The 26,969-nt window shown below is 39.4% G+C and overlaps 1 protein-coding gene across 2 annotated transcripts in view; it reads left to right on the forward strand.

Moving 5' to 3' along the window:
• Positions 1-26,969, forward strand: part of MEIS1 (Meis homeobox 1) — a 137,552-nt gene that overhangs the window by 12,707 nt on the left and 97,876 nt on the right. For both annotated transcript variants that reach the window (XM_049651546.1, XM_049651544.1), the window contains exon 7: positions 17,036-17,147. In XM_049651546.1, the coding sequence (XP_049507503.1) occupies positions 17,036-17,147 (112 nt within the window). The remainder of the gene's footprint in view (positions 1-17,035; positions 17,148-26,969) is intronic.

Raw genomic sequence — 26,969 nt, forward strand, 5'->3', positions numbered from 1 at the left:
CATCAAGATAAGTGTACTCTTAATCTGATTGGCTTTTAGTGTGTATCTATGTGTGAATTTCAGAGTAGGGATGTATTGACTCCTAATAGGGGCCCTTAAAAAAACATTTCATGAAAAACAGGTGAAGAGTGTATGCAAATGGACTGAGATCAATTACATTGTTAACTGTCTGTAAGTGTAAACGATAATACTACGAAAGTTATTCCCTGTTCATAGCGCATCTCTCTCTGTCTCTGTCTCTTGTCTCTCTGTCTCTCTCTTTCTGTGTCTCTCTCTCAAGTGGAAGTCCCCAGTGCAAGTTCCATGGCTTATGGAAAGCAATGATACTAATGCTACTTTGTACCAAGTAAAGCCATAACAGTAACTAGCGTTCAGTGATTTAACTAGCGCTGCAGCAATGGTCACTCAAAGAGCAATACCTCTTCCACCAGAATGACTCCATTGCTCATGATTTGGAAACATATAGAGCGGTTGTGTGTATTATTGCTGTCGGTCCTACCTTAGAGACTCTTACTAGAAACCATGGAGAAGCTCACACAGTAGAGGAAGGAAAAAAAAGGATTAACATACGGGCACTGTTCTAAAAAAATGTAACAGATATCATGTTATAATTGCCCGACTTTGAAAATAAACAAATTTTAAATCATGTTTTCAAATCCTTGTATGTTTAAATGTTAAAATGTTTGTCAGAGTCCGAAAGATTTAAAACACAGCTGTTACTGGGTGAAGGAAGGAAAATTATGCAGTAAAACTCCATGCTCTTAAAAACAAAGACTATTTGTGGCCCTACAGTGGAAACAGGTTTATTGTCAACCAGATAGGCTAAAGTATTGCCACGAGGCCTACTGTAGTAAAACTAGCATGCCTTCCCTCGCAGGTAGACTGGGAGGAACTCAGAAGAATGCCTAACGAGTTATATTAAGACACTTGTCAGAAATGAAAATATTGTCAACATGAATTCAAATGAAGTATTTTGGTATCCGTGATGTTATGCTTTCCATTGCAATAACAATATTTTCTTATGAAATATAAATATGTCAAACAAATGTGAAATGCTTAAGTTTTAATAAATGATCATTTAATCATCAGACACAACCCAAGTATGTATACAGAAACTTTTAAAGGACCGTCGGCATACAGCCAAATTCCTATAGAGACTAGCAGGGAAAGATAAAAAAATGAACACAAAATAAGACTCTGTAAGGAGGGTCTATAATTCAACATTATTTGACTCCACTTTCAGGGAAATAGTTGAATGATAGGAAACTGATACCATTCTCATTCATTTTTGTTACATAGTCTTATGTGTTTGCATTTGTAACATTTTACATGGCCTTTTTTGGATTATGAGATCTGTGATACTTGTATCAAAGTATTACTCGAATTTATGTTATAACTGAAACAAAATCTTTTGTCATTGCTCCTAAGTGCAAAAGATTAACTTAATATTTAAAAGCTACATCAAAACTCTGGGAAAGTATTCTTTTACAGATAAAAGAATAAAAGTAGAATACATGTGATGCTGTATCTGACAGATGTGTAGATGTCAGACTTAAAGGTGTTCAAAATCCAAAGTAAAACAACACTGCTGTAAGTCATGTGGGGATTGGTGTTCTTACTCAGCAGGAACCATCAGCATATAATATCTATTTTAAAAGTTAGAATCTAAAACATAAAATACAATCTTCCAATTTGAATTTTAATAATAATTCCCAAATTATTTGACTTTGGGATCCAGTAAATTTTGGCTATTTTGTTATCTTTAATATTTGTGAATAAACCTTGCATGTATAAAATCAGTTTTGAAAAATTCAAGCAGGTGAATGTGTGTATGTAGCGTAAAAATAAAAGACATTCTTACCATATTATTAATTAAAAGTGCCATGATTTCAAGGGTATAGGAATTTAGGAGAGCTTTTTGGAGTCTTAAACGGCCTCTCTAGGAAGTATACCTATCTTGGGCAAATTGCTGGATTTCCCACACTTGCAAATTTGACATTTTAATAAATGGTATAAAGGCTACCATGTGAAATAAGCAAGAATATAGTCATTTAAAAATTTGTCACTAGAATCCAATTTCAATCAATTTGATGCATTCATGTGTGCAGAATTAAAGCAATTGGCAACACTTTACTAGATTCTCTCTGAACACTTTTTTTTTTTTCCAAATAGCATTTCTTAATCTAGGAAATATGTTCTTGTTAAAACAAAATATAAGACTGCAAATCTTTTGAAATTATTTTATATTTCTGGACTCTTCATTAAGAATTCCTAAAATTGACTAAAACATACCATTAAAAGTTTATTCTCTGATGGAAAAAAGCTTTTCTCTACATTAATTGAATTATACACCTGTCATTTATTGGTATCATGAGTATATACAGTTAAATACAAATTATAGCCTGAACTAAGTCATTAACTGTCTTCAAGATATGCAATAATCATGCCATGACTTTTCCATGACAGATGCCCCACTGTATATGCCCTAAACTAATGGAGGATAAATAAATTGTGAAAATAAATTCTATATTATCTATAATCCTCAAAAGTACATTCCTACAATTGATTCTTCCCTTGGTACTTTTTATGAGTCTGTTTACAATTAATAGGATTTATAATCATGAAGTAAAGAAACTTGAATGTAAAATGTTATGGTTCCTTAAAAAACTTAAATGAAATCATATTTTTCCTCAGAAGGGAAATGCTGTTACTATTAATAAGTTTACTAAGTAATACTCTTAAAATTGCCATAACTTTTTATGAGTTTAACAAGTTAAAGCAACACTTTTGGTCTCGCTACTTTTTTTTCATTTTGACGCAATACAAAGTCTTAAATTTTACAATGGATTTAAACATACATTACTTTGACTCACATAGAAGATAGTAGTAAGTAGATAACTAACATTTTGAGTCATATTAGAATTATTCCCGGACAACACATAACTTAGAATTGATTGTTGTTGCTGATGAATTCCCATTTCTCTAGACTTTTCCCTCAGACTCTACGACACAACATGGTAGCATGTTTGTTATTAGTTGTAAATGTCTGGGTTGGTGGTTATTATCTAGCAAAGCAGAGTTGTAGTTCTTTCTTTCTAATCACTTCTTTTTCACTGTTTGGTGAACATCCTAGGCTTGAGATGTGAACCTCCTAGGCTTGAATGAGTTTGCTAGGTCTCATTTCCCTATTACCTACACGTGGGTTTATTTTCCTGTGAAGATGAAAAACATTACTCACTTTGGGACAGGCATGAGTCGAGACCAAAGTCATCAAATATTCCCAACCTGTGCTTTACAATTAGGTGAAAAACTGAAAACTGTTATTTTTGTTTGCCTTCCCTAGGGCTCTGAATCCTTGATATAAAGATTCATATCAGCCCCTTTGCATTCTTCCTCTTAAGGCCTAAATGTTTATTTTCAGTGACTGTATTTGTAACGGATAGTCCATATTTGTTCCCAGGCCTCTAGGATTTGCATTTTATTCTGCATTTGCATTCACATTAGGTCCCACAGAAACTCTTTAAAGTGAAGTGTGTTTATGGCTATTATGAAACTCGACAAAATGAAGTTTGTAATGAAATCGACACAGTCATCAAAAGGACGATGAAGGGAGCAATTTGATGTAAACCCAGAGTTTTCTTATGCCATCCCAACTTGTAAAAGGCTTATCTCTCTTAAAAAAAAAAATATTAGAAGCTGAATGAATAAGAATTTCTTTGACAATAAAATACCTCCTAATGTCTCCATAACCATTTGGATGTGTTCTCGAACATTAACTTAATTTGATAGGCAAGGTATAATTAACTGTGACCTATAGTGTTTTCTGTTATTCAGGGACTATTCCTTAGCAATTTGAAAACTTAATTTCTAACTAAATGGTATACAGTGTCTGACGTTCTAAAGGCCTACTTACATTATTTACAAGGAGTAGACATAGTTTGTATAGCTCTAGGGTTTCAAAGGAAGATTTTTTGAGGGTGGGGACTAAGAATTTTTACAATGTAAAATCCTAGCAAATGAATTAGTGCAGGTGGGATTTTTGGGGATTTTTTTAAGTGTACCCCTCTTTTCTATTCACTGTAATGCTAAAACTTATTCACATGGAAGAAAAAATAAAACCACTGTGTGTCTCATGAGACAAAAACATACACATGACATTTTTTTATTTTTTATTTTTTTAAGTTTATTTAGTTTTGAGAGAGAGAGAGAGAGAGAGAGAGAGAGAGAGAGAGAGAGTGAATGAGCTGGGGAGGGGCAGAGAGAGAGGGCAACACAGAATCCAAAGTAGGTTCCAGGCTCTGAGCTGTCAGCACAGAACCCCATGTGGGGTTGAACTCAGGAACTGAGACCATGACCTGAGCCAAAGTCAGATGCTCAACCAACTGAGCCACCCAGGCACTCATTACACATGGCATTTGTCCTTTATTATTTTTAATGTTTATTTATTTTTGAGCAAGAGACAGAGTGAGAGCAGGGGAGATTCAGAGAGAGAGGGAGACACAGAATCCGAAGCAGACTCCAGGCTCTGAGCTGTCAACACAGAGCCCAACACGGGGCTTAAACTCGTGAACTTCGAGATCATGACCTGAGCTGAAGTTGGACGCTTAACTGACTGAACCACCCAGGCACCCCCATACATGCCATTTTAAATCTAGTTATTTTACTGATCATAAAAATCAGTAGTGTAGAAAGAGAATTAAAAGTTGCAGCAAATAGGTAGCTATTAGCTATGATGCTACAATGCTACAATCAGAATAGAAACTTACGTGGTAAAATTAAATGGGGTATTTTGGGTTTAGTTGGAATGGGGTATTTTGGGTCTAGTTGGAACATTGACTTGTGCTTCAGAATATTTTAGTGTAAGAACTTTGTGATAATTGCCCATTGGACATGACTTTTATTTGAAATTGTTCATAAGAAACCCAGTCTCATGAGTAGCCACCCTGCCTTTCACTCTTGAACAGTTCAGATAAATGTATTATTTATTTATAGTCTATTGTATATATTATTTATGGGAAATATGCTATAACTGCACAGAGCATATGGAATTTATCTTTCAGAGATAGAGGTGGTATCTCTGCCCAAAGTGGCCTAACCCTAAGTAGATAATCAGGTTACCCCCACAGTGTACAGATAACTGTCATCTCTTAGAGAGTCATTACGTGTTTTTGTGTCATAATTCCAGATGCAAATGCATTTTCCCATTTTCATTTTGTCATAGTTTTCTTGGTGCTAGCTTCTGCCAAAGAGAATCAGGAATTCTACGTTTTGAGTTGGTCTTGGTGATAAATTGAGGCCAGAAAAGATACTGAGTAACAGAACATTAACCCCTTCATTTCTTTCCATGCACTTCTTTGTCCCTTGATGTGTTTATATAACTTTCTGAAGAATATTGCCCATGAAATTTTCACACTAGTTGTGTATTTTGTGGCTTGGCCTATTGCTTCACTGCATTTTGGGATTTTATATGCTGTGTTCAATAACAAAACCACCAGGAGAAATATCGGACTCATTGCGTCCCACACTTTCTTGTGCAAAATAATAGAGACATCTAGACTGTGCTTTTTCTCTGCATATCAAGTGTATTGTTGGTGTTCAAGTATTTTTTATTCTAATAATTATTCAAAGCCAGTAACAATCTGCATTTGAGTGAGTATAAACATTTTTATTCCGGAATTTGGAATTTGCAGCAACTCAATTTTATTTTCCAAATTACCCTGCCGTTTCAATTAGGTACATTGTTCTTCACTCCTCTGTTTCGACATTCTAAAGGTTGGCTTGCCACCCTAATAGTGAGTTGTTTGAGTGTTTAATATTTATCGAGGGCATGTAAAGAACATGCCAATAGAAGAAGAGGAGAATAAAACATTAACAAATCAATTATGGGGCTTTTCTTCACTTGTAGTATACTTCTAATACTCCACATACTCTGTAACTGCTAAAATAGTATGTATGAATAGTCTCCAAGAACAATAGCTTTGCATATGGCTGAAGAATGGCATTCTGATGAACTGGAATCTCTTAAAAAGTGCACCAGCGATAAAATTCGGACTCCTGCTTCTTGCATTCACAGCTGCCTTGGTTGATATCTCTGTTAAGTGCCTGAAATATAGAGAAGTTGGCCATTCTGAAAATCAGAAATGTAAATTAAATCTCAAAATGCCTTGATAAAGGCCTTTCTCATGATTTTACCAAAGATAAATAATGAAGGAAGGGGAGAGAGAGAGCGTAAGGATTCAAAAATCCTTGAAGAATGACTTTGAAAATACAGTTTGGTTGAGAATATCAAAAGCTGGAAGTGCGTCTAAAAAAACCACAGAGAAGTTAGTGAACAGCTAATTGTTAGTGGAAATCAGTGGTAAATGTAATTTTCCATGATTCTCTTGTTCAAAGTGTAATGCTATAAGGTAGTAGGAAAAAAACAAGAGTACATCTTGGCTGACTTTTTTTTTTTTTTTCTTCTAGCATCAAAATTGTGGATTTTCTGATTTGAGAGTTTAGGAGTAGAAAAGAAGAGATTTCAGAAACACTTGAGAAAGAATAATTAAGTGTGCTGATTGTAACTTAGTTACACAACCTTTCAGGCTGGGAATGTTTCAATAAAATAGACATAATTTAGAGTTGGAGCACTGGCATTTGACTCTAGGCTCTGCTGTGAGAGGATAAGGCACTGCTCTCCCATGAGCCTCAGTTTCATTATCTGTAACATGGGGACAAAGAACCCACCATATTGAGTTACCGTGAAAACTGAATAGTGGAGAGCGTTTAAAATAGCAAAACGTAAATAAACAGACTATTAAATAATGTTTATCCCCTTGTATTCTGCCCAACCTCCAACAGCTTCAGCTTGATTTGGGGAGGGAAGATAGTGTTTGTTAATGAGGTGTTATTTTATAGACCATTTTATAATCATAGGGTTTAAGAAAAATGTCTTTTTAATTCTTGTTAGAAGGGGACACTCTTATTCTGATTTCATCATTGTGTAAAAAGAGCCTGGGCACTCAGATGTGATGCTGAGATAGTGCGGTGAATCACTGCAGATTCGCTTTCACGTTCAACTTCAAGTAACAGTCACATGCAGATCTGGTGCTAAGTACTTTTCTCCACATTTCTGAGTGCAAATGCTTCATGGCTAGGGGCCAGTTGCTTACTAGGTCTTATTATCTACTTGTGCTAAGGATACAATGTTTTCTGCATTATCGGGATGTTCTTTTTGCTAGGATGGTTGCCTAGAAAATTTTTGGTTTGAAGTTGTTTTATATAAGATGCTTGCATTTATTTTATCTTAATTTGTTTGCAGAACAAGGAGCATTGAATAACTGAGTTACAAATGTAAAATAAAACATTGGGAGGCAAGCAATCTTATAAAAGGGATTTTATAACATCAGGTATACTGGCATAAAATTTATAGTTTCTTCTGTCACTCCTAAATAGAGATGATAGAAAATAATCTAAATTTCAGCTGAAAGCTTTCAGAAGATAAATAGGGAGTATAGTTTGTAATATTTACATACAAATATTTGGAGATACAGTGGTGCCAGTTGGGTTACAGTGTTTGTTTGTTTGTTTAGGTATTTTAATTCTAAATTACAGTTTACAGGTATGATTTCAGGAGAAGTATACAGAATAATTAAAATCATTTAATATAAGGGCTTACTTTTATTAATTGCATGCCAGCCAAAGTACAATGGCACAGGAAAAGGAAAGATTATTGAAATATTAATATTAATAAGTATTTTTACTAAGATTTCTAGTGTAATAAGGCTTTATTGTCTCTCCCGTTCATGACGTTTTTCTCTGCAACAAACTGCTTAGTAGAATTTGAACGTTCAGTGCACCCAAATAATTTCTAAATTACTCATCTGCTTTCCAGTTTTGAGATTTTGGTAAAACTTCTCATGATCCCTTGTTGGCAGTTTCCCTTTGGTTGTAATTATTCTTTTCCCATGTAGTTTTTAAAAAAGGTTTATTTATTTTTTTGAGAGAGAGAGCTCGAGAGCAAGCCAGGGAGGGGCAGAGAGAGTGAGGGAGACAGCGTCCCAAGCAGGCTCTGCACTGTCAGCACAGAGCCCGATGTGGGGCTCGAACTCACAAACTGTGAGATCACGACCTGAGCTGAAACCAAGAGTCAGACGCTTAAGCAACTGAGCCACCAAGGCGCCCCTTCCCATGTAATTTTACCTGCCCCATGTAAGAATCTATATTGTCTTCCGAGCCCACAGTGGGCTCACTGTGAAATGGTGCTAGCCTTGGTCCTCAAAGTAGAAAAATTGGGCAAAAGGTATCAGCACTGTGTGTGGATTTCTTGAGGAAAGTTTTTGGAATATTTTGCGTGGTGTTTTACATCTGCAGACTTTTTCCTCAGCCTTGTCGATTCATTTTTAATGTCGTGGATGAATTAATTCAACTCTGCAGATTAGTAACGACCTGAGAGTGTCAGAGTTGAGTCCTAAAAGCTTTCAGGCTTCTTAAGTAAAATCTTAAGGAGTACCAGGAAAGTGACCCATCGTGCTGGGCCTGGCCTCCTAAGACCACTGCTGTGACACCTGCCATAGCAGCCTACCCTAGAGCCTGGGGAGGAGAGTGAGGCACGGACATTGGCAGGAGAGCAGGCAAAATATTTAAGGGCTCGTAGATTCTAAGGATGCATCTGGCTGCCAAACTGCTTTCAATTTCATTACAACATGATTAAAAACATTACGGTTAGTTTATTTCCACATCCTTTTGCCTTCTTCCTCATGCACACGGCGCGTGTATGTTGCTGTGTGTCCGTGAGTGTGCACTTGTGCGTCTCCCCGTGTCTGAACCTGAGGCTTCGGGGATTCCTGGAGCTCATACAGCCGCCTGATACAAAACTTTTCATTTAAAGATGAAATTACTCCTTGGAGAATTTTCACCAAAGGCAAAAAAGCACAAAAATTCTTCTCCTCCTCTCTACATGCCTCATTACACAGAGATAGAGGATTCAATGTTTGAAAAATTATCATTTTTGTAGGTTTTATTTGTGGTACGTGAGAACTGGGAAATCTGGAACTCAATTTAACAGACGCTGTCTCTGCTTCCACAAACTACCCACGACTACTATTGTATATATTGTATATATATGTATACGAATATACGTATACGTGTATATATATATATAATATATATATATATATAATATATATATATAAAGCAATACATCAGAATTGCCAAGTTTTAAGGTTTTAGAAATTTACCTTATTTGATGCTGAAGTAGACACCCTTATGCCATGTGTACTGGCTGGCTCCAACATGGTGAGCACCATAACCAAGGGAAAATTGGAGGATCATCGACATGTGTTCCTAGATGAAAGTTCACAATGGCAACTATGGTGGGGCTGGAAGAGGAAGGGTAGCATCTTGGGGTGAGCTGCAGATTCTGAGTGGGGATACTGGATTTCCATCGTCTCACCCCTACTTTACCATCTGCCCTGAGTCACCAAAATTACCTGCCGAGCGTCTGTTAGGTGAGGTAACAAGCACATTTTATCGAGGCATTAAAAAGGGGCTCCACAGGAACCCTGGCAGGCCTACAGACTTGGCAGAGGAGAAGGAGTGGGGGCGGGGACAGGGAAGGAAATGAGAAAAAGCAGGGCTGCCGAAGGAAGAAGTGTGTCAGGAAGATAACTTTGTGGGGAATGGGCCTCCCCGCAGACGGTGTGGGCCACCCTGAGGGACACCTCAGGCCACCACCAGTCTTCACCCAGAACAATACTTGCCTCCCCGACTTTATCATCGTTCAGCAGGATGGAATATGGACTTAGAGAAGATTCCACTTTCAGGCGATTCTCCGGCACAGTTTAACGTGGTCCCTGAATCCGCAGCCTGTGGGCACACTCGGCTATTAATCTGTGAGCTTCTGATATTTAAAAATATCTAAAAGCTTAAAGGGTAAGAGGACAGTTTCACTGTGTTAAAAACAAAACATACTGCCCAGACTTGTCACGGTTAAATGAATTTGCTTAATGATTTCCAGGGATTTTTTGGAAATCTGTGTAAAGGATTTTATACTTTTTTTCCGAATGACCTGAATTTGAAGTTGGATAGACATACCCTCAAGGGAGTATCCTTTGAGAAGAACTGGGTTTATCTAGGGCTCTAGCAAAGTGTAGGTGCCATTTGGTGGTTGAATGAGTTGAAGTTCATACTGTATGTTTGGGTTATCAAGCAGATGCAAATGGGACCCACCAAGATTTTTAAATAAGGGCTTTAGCCTATCAGATTTTAAATAACTCAAAAATAAAGAAATCTCAGGATCTCCGAGTTCTCAACTTCAAGTACACATTGGTAAACATTTATCCCTTTTTATTTTTTTTTCATGTTTATTGTTTTGGTTTTTTTGAAGGGGGAGAGGCGGAGAAAGAGGGAGAGAGGGAATCCAGCACTGTCAGCACAGAGCCTGACATGGGGCTCGATCTCAGGGACCATGAGAAAGCTGAGCCAAAATCAAGAGTCAGACACTTAACCAACTGAGCCACCCAGGCACCTTTTACAGCAGTACCTGGACCCCTTCTCTCCCCATCTCTCTGTGTATGGATATCTCTGGTCTCCTCCTCTGTCTCTGGTTCCTCCAATGGCATCGTTGATTGGGAGATGTATAAGGCATCATATCTGCTGAAGTTCTCTGCCTTGAAGCTTCCTGAGAGACACTGTTTAGACAGAAGTGAAAAGTCTAGGGGAGGGGACTAATTAGATGTGACCCCCCAGGCAATGTGTGATGGTGGTGGTCAGTGACCCCTCCTGCCATGGCTCAAGGACAAGTGTAGATCTTTGAGTGTGAATGTCGGTATGGACCATGAAGGTGTGGGAACGTGAGCACGCATACACAGGAGCATCATGCACACTGGTGCCTTCCCCACTTGGACTGGTGACTCCCCTGGTCTGGAGGGACTGAATTGCTCACTTTTGGAGATGAGCCAGCTCTTTCAGGCCACTAGAGATCATTTGCTAAAGAGACCCTGGTGGTTTGAAAAAGTAAATGTACTTCCCAAAGAGAAAGCTGCCCGTGGATTAGTGCAGACCAACTTCACATTTTGAATCCTGTGATTATTTCTTCAATTTCTACATAGCTGCTAGCTGACCTCTTCAGAGTCAAGATCACTAGACTTTCATTTATCTACCTTTTTTGAATGGCACTGGTAAGGTAGAAATTTTGAAAACCAAAACCCCACTGTTTTGTTTTTTGTTTTTGTTTTTTTTTTTTTGGTCTGATAAAGAAATGATTCTGACATCATACTGATGTGATAAACGACCAAGTGGGAAGATATGTCAAAGTGCTTTGTATACTGTAAAGTGATTTATAAATATTAGGCATCAAATTAAACTTGATAGGGTGAGGAGGAGCAACCCACCTGTAAAATCATGTTATTTGGAGGTGAAAATAAGATCAGTGTGCATTCCCGGAGCACACACCAGCTGGGAGATAGCCCAAGGCATATCAAACTATACACTAAGTCAGCTCAGGTTAACTATTCTCTCCAGAAGGTCTATAAACTGAATACACCTGTATGTAGATATTTCAGGTTTAACTAGGTCAATCTATGTTGTTACATTAAAATTTTTAGTAGCTATCATTTATTGAGTGCTTGCTGCATGCCTGGAAATATACATATGTTATGCTTATAGATGATTATTCTTTAATTGAAGTGGATTGACAATGGAGTATTTTTCCAATGTATGGATTAAGATATTAAGAGTTAGGGAGGTCATGATTTGTCTAAGACCATGTAATTGGTGCAGCCAGATTTCAAACTGGGATATGGCTACCTTCAAATTTCCTTTATTTTGACTATGTTCTACTGTCACTGAGTATTAACATATTTTTTTTATGGTGGTGTGTGTTTGTGTGAATGCAAGTGTGTGAGATGTTTATAAATTGCACAAATATTTTTCAGATATTTTATGATCTTTCAGATAGGAGATCACAGTATCAGATGACAATTTAACACAGGGATCCTCTCTATATATAATCACTTAAGCTATTCATTTGTTCATATAGGAACATATTTGTGTTTAATGTGTTACACTTTCCTGGGATGGAGGGTATAAGGATGAATAAGCTATAGAGTAGGATTTCAAAACACTCATAGTATAGAATTCTACAGGTCATCACAAAACAGTACAAGGTTTGACATGACAGAGGTGTGTATGAGGTGCTCTACATGCTCAGGGGAGAGCAGCCTCACTCATCCTGGGGGAAGTTTGTGTGTGTGTGGTGTGTGTGTGGTGTGTGTGTGTGTGTGTGTGTGTGTGTGTGTGTATCAGGGAAGGCTTTCTGGGGGAGGTAGTATCTGATCTGTAACTTAATTAGCAAGTAGGAGGTAATTAGGGGCTGGAGCCAGGCAGGAAGGAAGGATGAGGATTGGCCTAGAGGGACAAACAGAACATATCTGCCAGAAATCACATGCTTGAGCACAAGGAATAGGTTGAGGAATGGTCCTCAGTGGGTGGACTATGAGGGCTTACTATATGAGGCTAAGGATCTGAGACTGTGGTGTTCTGTAGGCAGTAGGGGGCCGTTCATTCATTCAACAAACATGTCCCCAAGTGTTGTGCACTGAGCTTGATAGACAGGATGCAATGGCGAGCAAAACTGACCAGTTCCTATCCTTATGGAGTTTATATTCTAGTGGAATCAAACTCTTAAATCTGGGAAGTGATTTGACTGAACTCTTTGAAGCTGGGAGGGCCTTAACAAGACCAGCAATCACTAAGGTGAAAAATGAGAGATTTATTTGTGAACTATCTAGGGGTAAAAGTGAACAAGATATGAGGACTGATTGTACGGGAGGTAGAGAGGGGGGAGCGGAGGAGAGAGGTGTCATGGATGGTTCTCAGGTTTATACCATGGATGCATGGGGTTATACCTACTAGGATCAATAAAAGGAGAATATGTAGGGTGTTGATGGGGCGATGAAGAGTTTAGCACTGGACTTGTTGTGTGAGGCAAACATCCTTTCATGGAGATGGTTTAGCAGGTAGTTGGGCATACAAGTCTAAAGACCAAAGAAGAGATCCAGAGACACAAATCTCATGGCATATGGGTGATGACTCAGATCACAGTAGTGAAAGGAACTGTTTAAGGAAAACATGGAAAGTGATGTGAGGAATGGAAGTATGTCCAAAATTAAGGCATAGATGGAAAAAGAATGGAAAAGATGGAGAGAGGAAAAATTATCCCTGGATGGCTTTACTCAGGAGGAAGGATCATTTGGGAAGTTGCAGCTCATCTGTTAGGATATTGGTAGAACAGTAAATAATGAATGATTCAGTTTAGTTCCCTAAGCCTTGACCAAGTGCTGAGCACACACCATACATTATGCTGAGCTGAGAAAGAACAAGGTAGGGAAGATCCAGATATTATCTGTGCCCTAGAGGAGCCTGTGGTCAAGGAGGTCATTACCTCTGTTTGACTACAAAACACCTGTATAATTACCTCATTAATTAAAAAATGGCACTTGATGAACCTTCCTTATTATCGTTTAAAAACCCCTTATTTTCAAGCATTCTTGAGAAACGATAGAAGGCATGCGAGTGTTCAAACTGTTGCAGAGAGAAAACATCTCTGGGGAGAATCAAAGTGACTGCCCAGTGACTGCCTCCATTTATGACAAAAGAAATAATGTCTGAAGGACCATTGGCTCTCAATGTTGGGTTAAAGTGTTGACTCCATGATCTTGAAGGTCTTTCCAGCCCTGACTTTTCCATCTGGCCCTGTGAATGTCTCCTAGAGCACTGGTTCTCAGACTTTGAAAGAATCACATACCCCTTTGACAATCTGACGAAAAGTTATGGACACTCTCCCCAGGGGTAAAAATCCAAGTATGTCCATAAACAAAATTATTGTTAAAACAAAACACTCCCGACCCCCGAAGTCTTTAGGAGGTCTCTGGACTTCGAGTTAGGACCTCTCGTCTTAATGGATTTCCAATAGGAGAGAACATATGCGTCGCTTGCTCTGAAATTATATACATTGAAGAAAAAAGCCTCCTTGGGACTTAATTTAGAACCATGACTCTGGTTTGCTATACATCTAACGCAATACATCATTGATTTTATTCTGTCAGTCTTACTTTACAAGTGGCCCCAAGCAACTCACAACTTCACAGATATATGTGCATAATTGTATGCACATATTTTATTTTAAAAATAATAATGATGCTGTTTGGTGTAACCACGTAGAGTCACAGAGATTCGTTATCGTAACTGAGTTTCTCGGGTAGATGGATTTTGGGGGAGTTTTTTCTGATTAGAGCTGTCTTACATATTTATGCCAGAGAGTTCATGAGCTATTTCTGATACTTAGACTTTAATCATGCTTAATGAACTGAACTAAACATAATTCTTGTTCTGTTTTGGTAACCTTGTGGATTTCTCCTAATGCTCAGTTTTGTGTGACTCCACCGTTCTTGAAATGCTAATACCCAAAATGCTAATTCAAGAGAGGACCACAAAAGTTAGATTTCATTTCGGAGAAGTGCACTCAGTGTTCACAGGCCTTTCTGGAAGAGGTGGAAAATATTGGCTCCTACCTTTGGTGAACACACAAATTTAAACATATAGGTTGCACGAAATTTGGATAAACTGAGGTGGAATCCAACATTTCTTGCATGAATGCCTGTATAATGTGGCGATAGCTGTGAGAAAAGAGGAGCCCGGCATCTAAGACCCAACACAATGAAAATGCAATGAATCGGAATGGCTCACAGATCATAGCGGAATCAGAATTTCCAGCAAGGAAAATCTTTTCATGGTGAATTAAGTGGTGGATGAAGAAAAATGGTGATGAAAAAAGGTAGGCACAGATCACAAACACTGGGCTCAGGGCTCACTGCTGAAGATTTAAGAACCTTAGCTAAAGCTATGCAGAATAGAATGTGGAAAATTGAATTTACTAAACAATTAAGCATTGAATTAATCTACATCCTGCACAGTAGAAAAGTGGGGGAGGGAGCCGAGCAGAGCTGAATAAATCAGTGGAGCTCATTAAAAGATAGTGAATATATCAGGTCTGTTGTAGCATAAAGGAGGACAGTTTCCTGTGTAACATGGAATAATTCTTGGGTTCTAAGTCACCTTTCTGGAATCCTAGTCTTAATCAGATTAACAAACATGCTTCTGATGAGGTTATTCTGTTGCTCTGTATTTTAGCTTGTTATCGGTGGCTTTTCTATTAATTACGAGTCAGATCACCAGTCAACAATAGTAGTGAGGGACAACATAAATAAAATGAGAGAGCCCAGGAGATGTCACTCGCAGGATCTCATGCATCCTGAAACTCCCACGGGTTCCTGCAGCCTCCCACATGCCTTGCCGGTCTTTTGTTCAATTACAGTTAATGCAATAGTTTGCCATTTTCTCCTTCTAATTATATTTTCAAGTGGGATTTGTAGCACATAGAAAAACATCCTTTTACATGTCGAGGCACCGGGGTTTTGTGCCTGGCATTGTCTGTCCCCTGGGTGCTGTACCATTCTTTCTGCAGAGCTCTGAATAAACAAGTCCCCCTTTTAGAGCTGCAGTTGTACAAACTGAAAATTTATGCATTAACTGTTTGCATTCTGAGCGTGCGTTCCAGATTACGTCTTCCAGCATGCATCTTCTGGCACGCTGCAGAATGTGTGTTTGTCCAAGGCACTTCTTTCACAGCACGCCTATCTTCCAGTCACTGAATCAGCAGATCAATTAGCACTGTTTTTGAGAATATGCATAATGGGCGAGTCAAACGCACAAGTGGTGAATCTCTCTGTGACTTTATTTAATTTGGGGGGCTGCGTTAACCTTCCGGCCAAGAGTATAGAGTAGGTGGTGGGCAAGCATCCTTTTCAGGAACAGGGACTCTTCCTTTCATTCTTATACAGTGTGCCTCTTAGATGGATCTCTCCTTTTCTCTCCGTGGGTGTCAGAAACATTTTGATCTCCTCAGCCTTTCTTATCTTCTCTGGGACATGAAAATACTTTTCAAGACGTAAGCAGAGGGCACTTTGATTTTGCGAGGCATATTTAAAGCGTTGGGAGGGTCAGTAAACTTTACCACCACCCAGTCATGAACCATGACATCCTGTGACTGAAATGATGTAGACATATTTTATACACAAGATCATCCTGCCTCTCCACTAATAATCTTGAAGACAAATATCACTTCCCAGCCAAGAACCAGCTTTCTTTTCTGCATTATTCCTACTGTGCAGGATGACCAGTGACTCATAAGGCTGTTTTTGAAAGCTAGCACTAAAAGCTAATTAAAATCTTTTCTGGTGATAAAGGGAGATTTGGGAGAAGTGTTGCCATGATTGTTTTCCCCAAGAATTTAATTTACTGCCAATTTTTCCTATCTGAACGTTACTTTCAAATGCACCCAGTGATAAGAAGCAACATCTGTTTTCCGTTCAATAGTACAAGAAGGCTCGGCATGGGGCTGAGTGTACACAGTCCGTGTGAATCTATTGTTATTCTCATTTCTTTTTTGTCCCCGTGCCTGGTCCATTTGCCGTGTACCATCCGGCAAACAGCTGACACATACTAGCTATTATGGACCCCGGCCTAATTGTAAGGTCTTAAAAGCTCTGCCATGTTTGGCTTCTAGGATGAATCAGGGGCCTCTATAAACCGCAGTGGTATAGACCACCGCTCTTATTTTGCATGTTCAGAGTAGTAGCAGACTGTTGTGCCAGAGGGTTTGTTGACGTTAAAAATATAGTCAGAATCAAGTGGCATCATTTCTCCTCCCCCCTCCCCCCTTCTTTGCCTGGAACGTTTTTGTTTTCCTTGGTAATAAAACATACAGTTACTTACAGAATAACTATCTGTAGATATTATTTTAGCTAGAAGCAGAAACTGGCAGATTTTAAATGTGCCAGTGCAGCTCCGGGCTGGCACCGTTTGTGAAGGGGAACGGGAAAGGTGACATGGCTGTCCGTCCTGGCCTTCCATTGCATTGTCATTGTCCCACGGGAGTCCCCGGACCGGTGTTAACAGACCACTCTATTTGGATTTCTGATTTGTGCCCCCACAGCCCTCTTGGAACAGAGATCACGATGACACGGCATCCACTCGTTCAGGAGGAACCCCGGGCCCTTCCAGCGGTGGTCACACATCACACAGTGGGGATAACAGCAGTGAGCAAGGTAGGAGAGGTGATCTCACTCTCTTTTGCTACTTGTTTCATTTTTAAGGGCTGAAAAACCAGAAATGTCTAGTTAGTGACTATTTATACAGGTTTTCTAGAACATAAACCCCTTACAGTATGAGAATCAGCTTAGCTTACCCTCCGGACCCTTTCTTCTTCTGTGCCATTCTAGCTGCCTAACTGTCTGTCATCTGGCCACCTCCATAAAACAGGGCCAGCGAGTTGACTGAGGGCAAGATTAGAGTAGATTAGAAGTTCGAATGTGCGTGAACAGTATGCCACTAATGCCCTGCTCTACAAGTAAAGTAAAAAAAGTATTATGATTACTTGCCCTTCGAGGCTTTTCAAGAGATCGTGAAGAGACACCTTCCAAGATTCCAAGTTAATGATGTCTTCAGATGCTTAGAAGGCAGTGGGCCTTTTAGGGACTCACATTGGGCTTTCCCTCTCCACTGGGCTGAAGCCATTTTGCTGGATTTACTTATCCGAATCTCTTAAGTGCTTGGCTTCATTGCAAACTGACTACAGGGAATTAGGAAGAAATGAAAAGAAACCAGATCAATTTAGCTGGCATTGTTCCTTGAATGCACATACCTGTGTGTGTACTTGGGTGTCCATGGATGTGCACGTCTGACTGTGGCTAATAGGAAATAAAGTTTAAACATAAAGTTAATCTTCAGCAAAAAAGGTGACTGAGTGTTCAGATGTCTTTCTTGTACTGCCTTTGGTGAGATTGACTGCAGTGGAATTTTGTGTTCAATCAGTGCAACCAAAGCTTTAAAGAGTATTCTCCATCTGATTATAAAAAGACGGCTTTACTGAAGTTGACTCTGAGTCCACAGTAGAGGTGCCTACCTTAAAATCTGGTTTGATGATCATGTTTCATTGGAGTGCCATTAGACAACAAAAGAATTTTGTTTTCTTACGTAATTGGACCGTACCAATTAGAACTGCAAAGTCTAAAATGAATTTGACATAATTCATTTGGAAACAACACCAAGAAAGTTCTTTTTTTTAAGGCACGTGTATGTTCTTTGGACTGGGAATAACTTCTACACCTAGAATTTGAAGCGTTTGAAATACTTTATTGTTCAAAGAAAAATTGCTGACTTCACCATTTTACTATAAGACTAGTAAAAAGCGGAACCGGAATAGTAAACTAGTTCAGAGCTGAGGCTGAAACAGGTGACCTCTGACCTCTGACTTTTACTGGAAGATGATATGCAGCATAAATCCATGGGGCCTTTTTTATTTCAAGTGTGTGTATGTACATGTTATGTGTCGCTGCTCACAGCGCTATAGTTAAGGGATGGCGGCACCTTCAACAGAAAGCCCTATTTTCAACTCAGACCATGAGTTTCAAAAAAGGTGACGATGGACTATAAATACTTTTTTCCTGTATTCCAAACTTGCTACGTGGGGTCATAGCCTCTTGTTTTGTTTGTTTATTTTCGTTTTCATTTCTTGCTTTTTAAAACACACACACACACACACATATATCATCTAGGAAGAGGCAGGTAGCATAACTGTTGCTTTGAAGGCTTGCCAACTGCTGAAATGTACTTGAATTTAAAATGGTAGCATATATGTTTTCTTAAACATAATCTGATAAAAGGATTTTGAGAGGGCAAAGGCCCCAGCCCCGTTCTTCCCCTCTGACATGTCACAACAGGGAATTAGGAATTGTGCATGTTTCTTTTTCCTTCAGCAGGTGTTCTCCAAAGGCCAATTTAATAAGGAGTTTGATTGTAACCAGGAGACATCTCTCTTTCACATTACCTGAGTTGGCTACTTATGTCGTTTCTCTTGATATTTTTTCACAGAAGTTCACCGCCTAATCTGTTTTTTTAAGAATTTTCATAGAAATGATCTCATTTGAATGAGCTCAGTTGAACCTTTCTAAAACAATCCTGGCCCCATTTGACAGATGAGGAAAATAAGGGACGGATGTAGTGAGCGATTTGTGGAGGTCCAGGTGCAGCGTCAGACCTAAACTTTCAGTCTCCTGATTGTCTGAGATTCTTCTCATCATGCCCTCTTTCCTGGCTCTTCACCAAAGAACTAAAGACAATGACTCCCCGCGGTGAGGTGATAGAAGCTTTCTGTGCAGACTTGTCCCCCACCCAGCGGTTTGATAGTTGTGGGTGCGGGAGCCCCTCCTTTCATCTCACCTGCCCTTCTCTGTGGCTTCTGCGGGGCGGGTGGTGTCCTTCATTCAGCCCTTGCTAAATGCCGAATGAGGCCCGCAAGTGTCACCACAACAACTTCTGTGCATTTCCATGCCAACCGCAACCCTTCTAAACCTTTATGTATCTCTGAGACCTGTGGAGCTGGGTCTTTGTGCAGCCTTCGGATTAACTGCGCACAGTGGCTCTTCCATGTTTTTCCCGCCTGCCTTTTCTGGCAGCCATGGATGTGTGAGCTGTGCCAGCATTTGGCCCGTAGTGCATGTCCTAAATAGTTATTTACACAGTTTGAGTCCATTTTAGTCAACTGGGTAAATAACAGCCCTCTTCAAAAGATTTATAAATCCATAAATATGTCTTTATACATACCCAATAGACAGAAATAACTCAATCTGTCAAGAACATATCCAAAGAGGTGTTTCCCCCACAGACAAGAGTAATACATATTTTAAAACTTTCTCTACTGTATTATTTGTACTGTTTCTTTTTCCTCATTCCTTTTCATTTTTCACCACTTCATTATGGCACCTGTGGCACAAAAAAAGAAATCCCTGGGCTCTGGTCCTCTGCTAAATAACCTTATCTGTGCGCAAAGTAGGCATATAATAGGCCATATCTCAACCGAGTCCTGTTCTTTTGGACTTACAAAGTAAACAGAATGAAATAAGTCATTCAGGGAATTTGTAATGTTCTGACAGATTTCAAAATACAGTGACAATTCCTAGTTAGCCTTCCAGCCAGTTGGGGATTTTGAGTGCCTGATGATTTGCCAAATTAGCGGCTGTTGTGATTGATAGAATAGTTTCAATCCAAATTTTTACCTAAGCATAAAAAAATAAAACAGAAAATCCAATCCTGGGCACCCTAAAAAGAGTATATGTGAGGTACATAATTAAGAAATTACTAAACATTCTTCTTCTTCAGGGATTTGATGTTTGTTCATGATTTACGTAATACATCTTTCCCCCAACTCAAATTGTTTACGATGGTAACTTTTCCTATGGTATCTACTTTCATTTGATATTAGCACTTGTGGCCATTTGTAGGAAATTGATTCTTTCATAGAAAAACTCCTTTAAGTTGGCATTTAGAAGGCCAGCCTAACATCTGTATTTGGTTGCGGGTTCTGCCGCTGTTGCTATGACATTGATTTTGTGTACTCTTTAACTTCCTCAAAGCACTTCCAAAGATATGAGATTGAATTCTGATTTTATCCTTGTCTATTATTTGCCCTCTTCCCACTTCAGAAGAGAAAAAAGTAAAGCTCAGAAATATTGAAGTAACTGTCAGAGTCAGCTCCAGGATCCGGTCTCTTGCCTTTGCTTTTGTTAACTACTTTAGGATGGGGTGTCTTCACGACCCCAAGCAGAGTCTCATAAGATGAGATACACACTGGCAAATATGTGACTCTTCCCTGTATCTTTTTTATCCTACCGTGTGCGGCTGCCCTACTAACCATAATCAGGGTCTACTCTAGGAAGCGTGTGGTTTGGAGCTGGAGAACACCAAGCACATCTGGTGCCTTTCCCCGCCATATTAGAACTCCTTCCCAAGAGGGCTGCTGCATCACTCTACAACTCACAAGCACCTTTAGCTATGACTGACCACATTTTGAGTTTGGGCACGTCTTCCTTTTTTTGGTTCAAAGTCAAGAGTGATGAATATATGATAGTAATAAAATAATGCAATAACATATTAAGGGCTGTCACTCAGTATAGGTATTTCCATCCCTCGCTTTGTAAAGGAGATCACAAAGGCTCAGAGAGGCTAGGAGACTTGTCCAAAGTCCCATACAGGTTGGTAAGTAGTAGAGTTGGGACCTAAACCCATACAGTGGGATTCCAGAGCCCAAGTTCCTAACCCCAGCGTCCTCTAGTGCTTTAGTGTGGTTAAGAGTGGAAAATAGATCATTGATGGACATTCTTTCTGTTTACCAGTTTGAGGTCTCTTTCCCCAGTGTCTGTACTAGGCCTGGCCCTGTCTCTGCAGTGGTGATGGAGCTGCGAATAAGCCAGAATCAGCATTAGCCTCAGGGGGGTTATACTCTGCTGGGGAGGGAGAATCTAGTTTTCTGTGTTAAGTAGGATGATTGAGATATTTACAGAGGAGCATGATGATTGATATGATTAATTTGTATTATGTATTAAGAGCCTATACCGTTTTGCTCATTCACAGATTTACTGAATGGAGAATAGGGGCATACAAAACAAATAAGGACATTTCTCTTGCAGAGCATTGCCCATTTAAAGCTCATCTCATTCTCCTCTTTTGTGAGGAAAAAGAAGAAGTAGTATTTCTATGTTGAAATTTGATGTAAAACATTTCAACTCTAAAGGAGTTTAATGATTGCTGAAGCCTCTAAAACCCACTTATGAACTTCTCCTTTTGGGGGTAGGACTCAGTTCAACAATAGTATCTTTGCTCCCACTTAAAAAAAAAAAAAAAAAAAAAAAAGCAAGACCAGCATGTTTCTTTAAAGAGGGATAATTGAAAAGCACTGCTATTTCTTTATAGTAATGTGTCAATAGTTGCAATGCCTCCCGGAGTCCCTCACCGCCCCCCCCCCCCCAACACCAGCTTTTGTGAGTTCAGGCAACCTATAGGCGAAGGCAATCCCATTTATTATTGAAGGGAATCTCAAGGCAGTGGTTTCAGGCTTTGGAGGCCAGCAGGCAGAGCTGGTTGGGGGGTAGGGGGGGTGGGGAGTGGGGCGAGGGGCGGTGGGGAAGGGCCACATTATGTTCCAGATGACTAAGCAACGATTTATATACCAGCTCGCCTTTTTACATGAAGAAGAAAAGTAATAACAGCCCAAACCCGGGCATTTGAAACAGTCAGCTGTCCGATGAATAATGGGATAGGTGGGAAGGAGCGCTCTGATTGGATGTCTTAATGAGCACATTTCTCGCAGAGTTTGGGCTGCAGTTCCCCTTGACCTTTGCCCTTTATTGACCAAACTGACACTTCATTTTTCACATACTTCCAATTATGTCTCGGCTTAAGTGTTGCCCTCCCTCCTTTATTTCTTTCCTATGGACAACTTGAGAGTGGTTGAGGCCACAGAAGATATTTTAATTTGAAAAACTACCGTAGCAACTCGGGCTTGGGACGTAATCTGTAATCGGCAGTTTTTCAGATGAGAACACAAAGTGAATACTGCTGGTTTAGAAACAGTTTTCTTTGCTTTTTTTTTTTTTTTTTTTTTAATCCCAACTGATTTTTAAAACATGTTTTTAAACATTTTTAAAAATGTTTGTTTGGGTTTTTTTCATTCCATTTGTCTGTTGGTCAGGGTAACTTGAATGATCTATTTTCTTTCACACTTACTTCTTAAGCCTTACACTTCTGCGGGGACATCTTGTATTTCAGTGGTGCTGTAATGCTTTTTGACTAATACACTTTGGAGAGAAAAGTAAAATATAATTGTGACCGTAGGCCTTAGCCCTTAGACCATTGCAGCCCCGTGTGTTACTTTAGTTACATTTAATGTCGGACTGCAAATTAAAGGGTGGCCTTTGCATGTAGTGGCAGGCAGAAGAGGAAAATGATTTCCTGATGGGAAAAGTCAGGTGTAAAAAGGAAAGGGAAGTTATTATACTCAGCAAATCCCTGTTATCAAAAGGTCCATATCATTAACTTATCAAACACATTGAACGAGATGGATAGACAGAGAATTGTTTTCCCAAGAACACCCCATGCTGTCTATATTCACCTTTCCTTTTATTGACTCATCAAATGTGAGTAACCGTCTTCTGTTCTCCATTCTGTTGACTTCTAGCATCATGAAAGCAGGTCATCTTAAAATAAAGAAAAATAACTTCATCATCTAAAAAGTAGTAACTGTGTATTTAGGGGCATGAACTTGGCCATAGGTGTTTTCACAGAAAGTGCATCTTCTGACTATTAGGCAATATTGCTGGTAAACTTGAGGTCAGTGTTTTTCATCTTAAACAACTGGAAAATGTATTTGAAATTATTTACTCCCCGATATATTTCCCTCCAACACAGAAGTATTTGTTTCAAAAATGGATGAAGTGTTACCTACTTTATTATGTAGCCCTCTGGCATATCCATGGCATAATTTTACTATAATATGGTAATAAAAGAATATGTAAAAGGCAGACAAAGGTTCTGTCTTTTTCTGTAAGGTGACCTCTGTTACCAAGTAACTGCTTTACTTATGAGCTTATTAAAAACTCAAAAAATGAGCTTTTCATACTTCACAGGCATTGATGTGAAAATGAGCTGTCCTGTGAGTAGTTTTCTTGATCATTTTTAGAACAATTGATTAGCCAAAGAGCTCCTGTCATTAGTTGACATTGACTGATAGCAATTTGTCACAAGCTCTGAAGGTCAGCTAGACAGTTGGAGTTTCAGCCTGCCTTTGATTGACCTTTACTGATTCCATCCTCATGTGATTGGCTTTGAATAGGTCTGACCCTCAATTGGAAAAGACAGGGCATTAGTCAACAGGATAATTTCTTGTATTTTCTGTTGATTGCTCATTTTTATTTATGTGTGAACTCATGGTGTGGATATCTTATCAAATTTATATTCTAATTTTTCAAGTTTAAAAGGCATGATACTTGTTAAAAGTATGGCCTTAAAACCATAACTCTGTTTCCCTTTTGGTTTGCAATGTTATAGTGGACTCGGTATGTGATGTAGACTTCGCTACTGACATGTGCCATTGTCACCTGTGCAGATACTGGAGTTTTGTTGCATGTGATGGAAACATGCATGTTGCATGGAATTTTGTGGTGGCTGTCGTGGTTGTTTCTTAAGAGATACCAACTCCAGTGGGACTTGTAGAACTTCTGAAATTACACCCCAATTCTCGGACTCTTCTAGAATTAATGATAGCGGTCTCTCAAGAATCAGGTGATAGTTTTAAATAAAAAATGAGTGGTAAAGAATTATATGAATAATGATGCTGTGCCAATTCATCATTTGTGTCTGCAGCCAAAAAGCTATGAAAACTTTTTTAAAAAGTACCTTCTCCATTTCCCTCAGCCTGCTGTAAATTAGAGAAAGCCTCTCTGGCTGTCATAGCATTAGCTTTTCAGTGGGAGGGGAATGTATTTTCTATTGTAGAGGACTCAGACTTAATTGTTCGTAACACTCAGTTCTTTCTTTCCAAAACTGTAAGGTATTTTTCCCAGATGCATCACATATAGAAGAATATAGCCCACTCTCATATTAATAACATGGATTTTATTGCTTCATGTTAATAATAAAAATGGCGACCTGAGCTTTAAAAACCCAGATCTTAATGTGTTGTTATTTAATTATTTAATGCAGTTTCCTTCTAAGGCCTTTCTTTTCTCTTATTCTCTCTCACTTTCCCTTCTTGATTCTGCGTTGGGTTTTAAGCTATAAGCAATAACTTGTTTTTCAGGTCAGCCTTCCTAGGCATTCCAGGGCTACCACACACAGCCTGGCACAGCTTAACCGTGTTTCGGTTTCTACCCAAGAAAATAAACCAGGAGAGAACCCATTGTCCCAGGTGGCGGATTCTTCACCCTGTGTCATTCTTGGCAGGCAGAAGCAGGGAAGTTAATTTTGGGGAAGTATCCATTTAATGTAGCCCAAGGAGATAAAAAGAGTTTAGAATTGCAATTGTTTTTGCGGAGGAGCGAAAATATTATCACGCGTTGTATTTAAGAGGGCGGGGGGAGTGTAAATTTATACATTCTGGTCAAGTCATCAGAAACGGATTAAGCACTTACTGTGTCGCAGGTGCTCTGTAGGGGGCTATAAGTGCCAGCAGGTCACAGTGTTTGCCCTCAGGAAGTTTGTGTGTGCTCCCAAGAGCATCAAGCATATGTAAGTGGGATATTCTCTAAATATGGACTGTTCCTAGGGAGCTGGAATAGCTGGAATGAAATTTCACGTTGCTAATGACCCAGACGTGGTGAACTCTGTGATCAGGGCTGTTGACTGAAAGACCAGGTGGGAGCTATCTGGCCTAACTTGCAGAGGGACATCTCTACTTTGGTCCTCTGGCTGCTGCTGAAGAGGCTTAGCATCTGGCAGGCCCTGTGAGGTCCACTTTGATCCACAGCCCACTGGCAGGAACTTTGTTCAGCCCTCCTGCATAGCCACTCGGCCACTCGGGGGCCTCCACTGCCTTCAACTAGTGAGGTTATTGTTGCTTTCTCCACCATCAGTCACCAGACTGCTGACTTATACTGATCCTTTTCAGAGAACTCTGACATTCTGGGGGAGAGGGGATGCCATTGGAAAACTGGTAAAGTCAATGGATACCTTATCAGGGTAACATTTTTATTGATGCATAAAATAAAATACATAGGACTACAAGGGAAACCAATTGTATTGAAATTCACCTATCAAAATATTTTTAAGACAAATTATAGTATAATTATATAAGTGCTTTATTAAATATGTGTTAAATAACAAGGTCTAGCTGTAATTCTATTGTCTACCACATTTTTGAAATAGTGATGAATGTAAACGATGTTTTAAGATCTTTGTAACAATTATATTGTTATATGTAAATATGATTTCCTTTGGTGACAAAGTTTCAGGTCCTTCTAATGGTTTCCTGGTTTGTTACTTACCTAGATATGCACTTGAAAGAAATTTCAGTTAGAGGTTAGTGAGAATAAAATATAATTTTTTCCCCTTCTGACTATATGGATCTTCTGATTTCTAACCATGGACCCCCTGGTGGGGGAGGGTCTATGTAGCCCAAGTTAAAACCTTCTAAACTTAATTTAAGTCTCCTCTGCAGGAAGTATTCTGTAAACTCCCAGATTGGAGGAAGTAACCCTCTTCTGTGTTGTCATGGTATCCGGTGGCATATCCTTTCTCGTATATTGAAGTGAGCCATTCATGCATCAGCCTCCCCAGGATGCTTCCTGGGAAGGGACTATGTCTTGTTCATCTTTAAATCTCCTGTGCCCAGAATAGTTATGGGCACGTGGCCATTGGTGGGTAATTATTTATTAAAGAGGATTGGGAACCCTCTCATGCTTTCAAACTGTGATTACACTACATTCTCTCAGCACTGATTTCTTCTGGGTGCCAGATGGCTAATCACATCGCAATCTCAGTCAAAATGTAAATAGATACTGAGGTCTTACCTGTCCTGACTCCCAGAGATACATTTTAACAGAAGCATTCAAGAAAAGATTCAATGGATAGTCCTTTCGGAATTGGGGGTAGATGGGTTTGGGGATGTACCTTAAATCATGCTGCCCACATAATTGCCTGCTCTGCTTACTCCTACTCTTGGGTACCATCCTCTGACCCTGAATGGGCTTCTAGTAGAGAATGGGTGGCGACTGGCAGCAGGATTTTAGTATCTTTTAAAAGACCTTAGGGTAGGGTTAAGGATGAACGCTGAGACAGGACCCCCTGTTCACCCTGGGAGGATGCTTTTATATCTATGCCATTCCCCGCAGCAGACATGATTCCATCCCGTGGGATTTGATAGTCAGCTCTGCTCCTGAATTTCTCTTTTTCCTCCATGAATGCTAGCACTAATTAAGGATAGTGGTAGAGGTTTTGGCTGTTGGCCTAGCGAAAACTAACCCAAACAGTAAATTTATGCCAAGCATTTTCCTTAAAAAGAGGTAGGCGTTGTCTACCTCTTACATTGATTGGTCCCA

Source organism: Panthera uncia (genome assembly GCF_023721935.1).
Source record: "Panthera uncia isolate 11264 chromosome A3 unlocalized genomic scaffold, Puncia_PCG_1.0 HiC_scaffold_11, whole genome shotgun sequence".
Classification (NCBI taxonomy): Eukaryota; Metazoa; Chordata; class Mammalia; order Carnivora; family Felidae; genus Panthera; species Panthera uncia.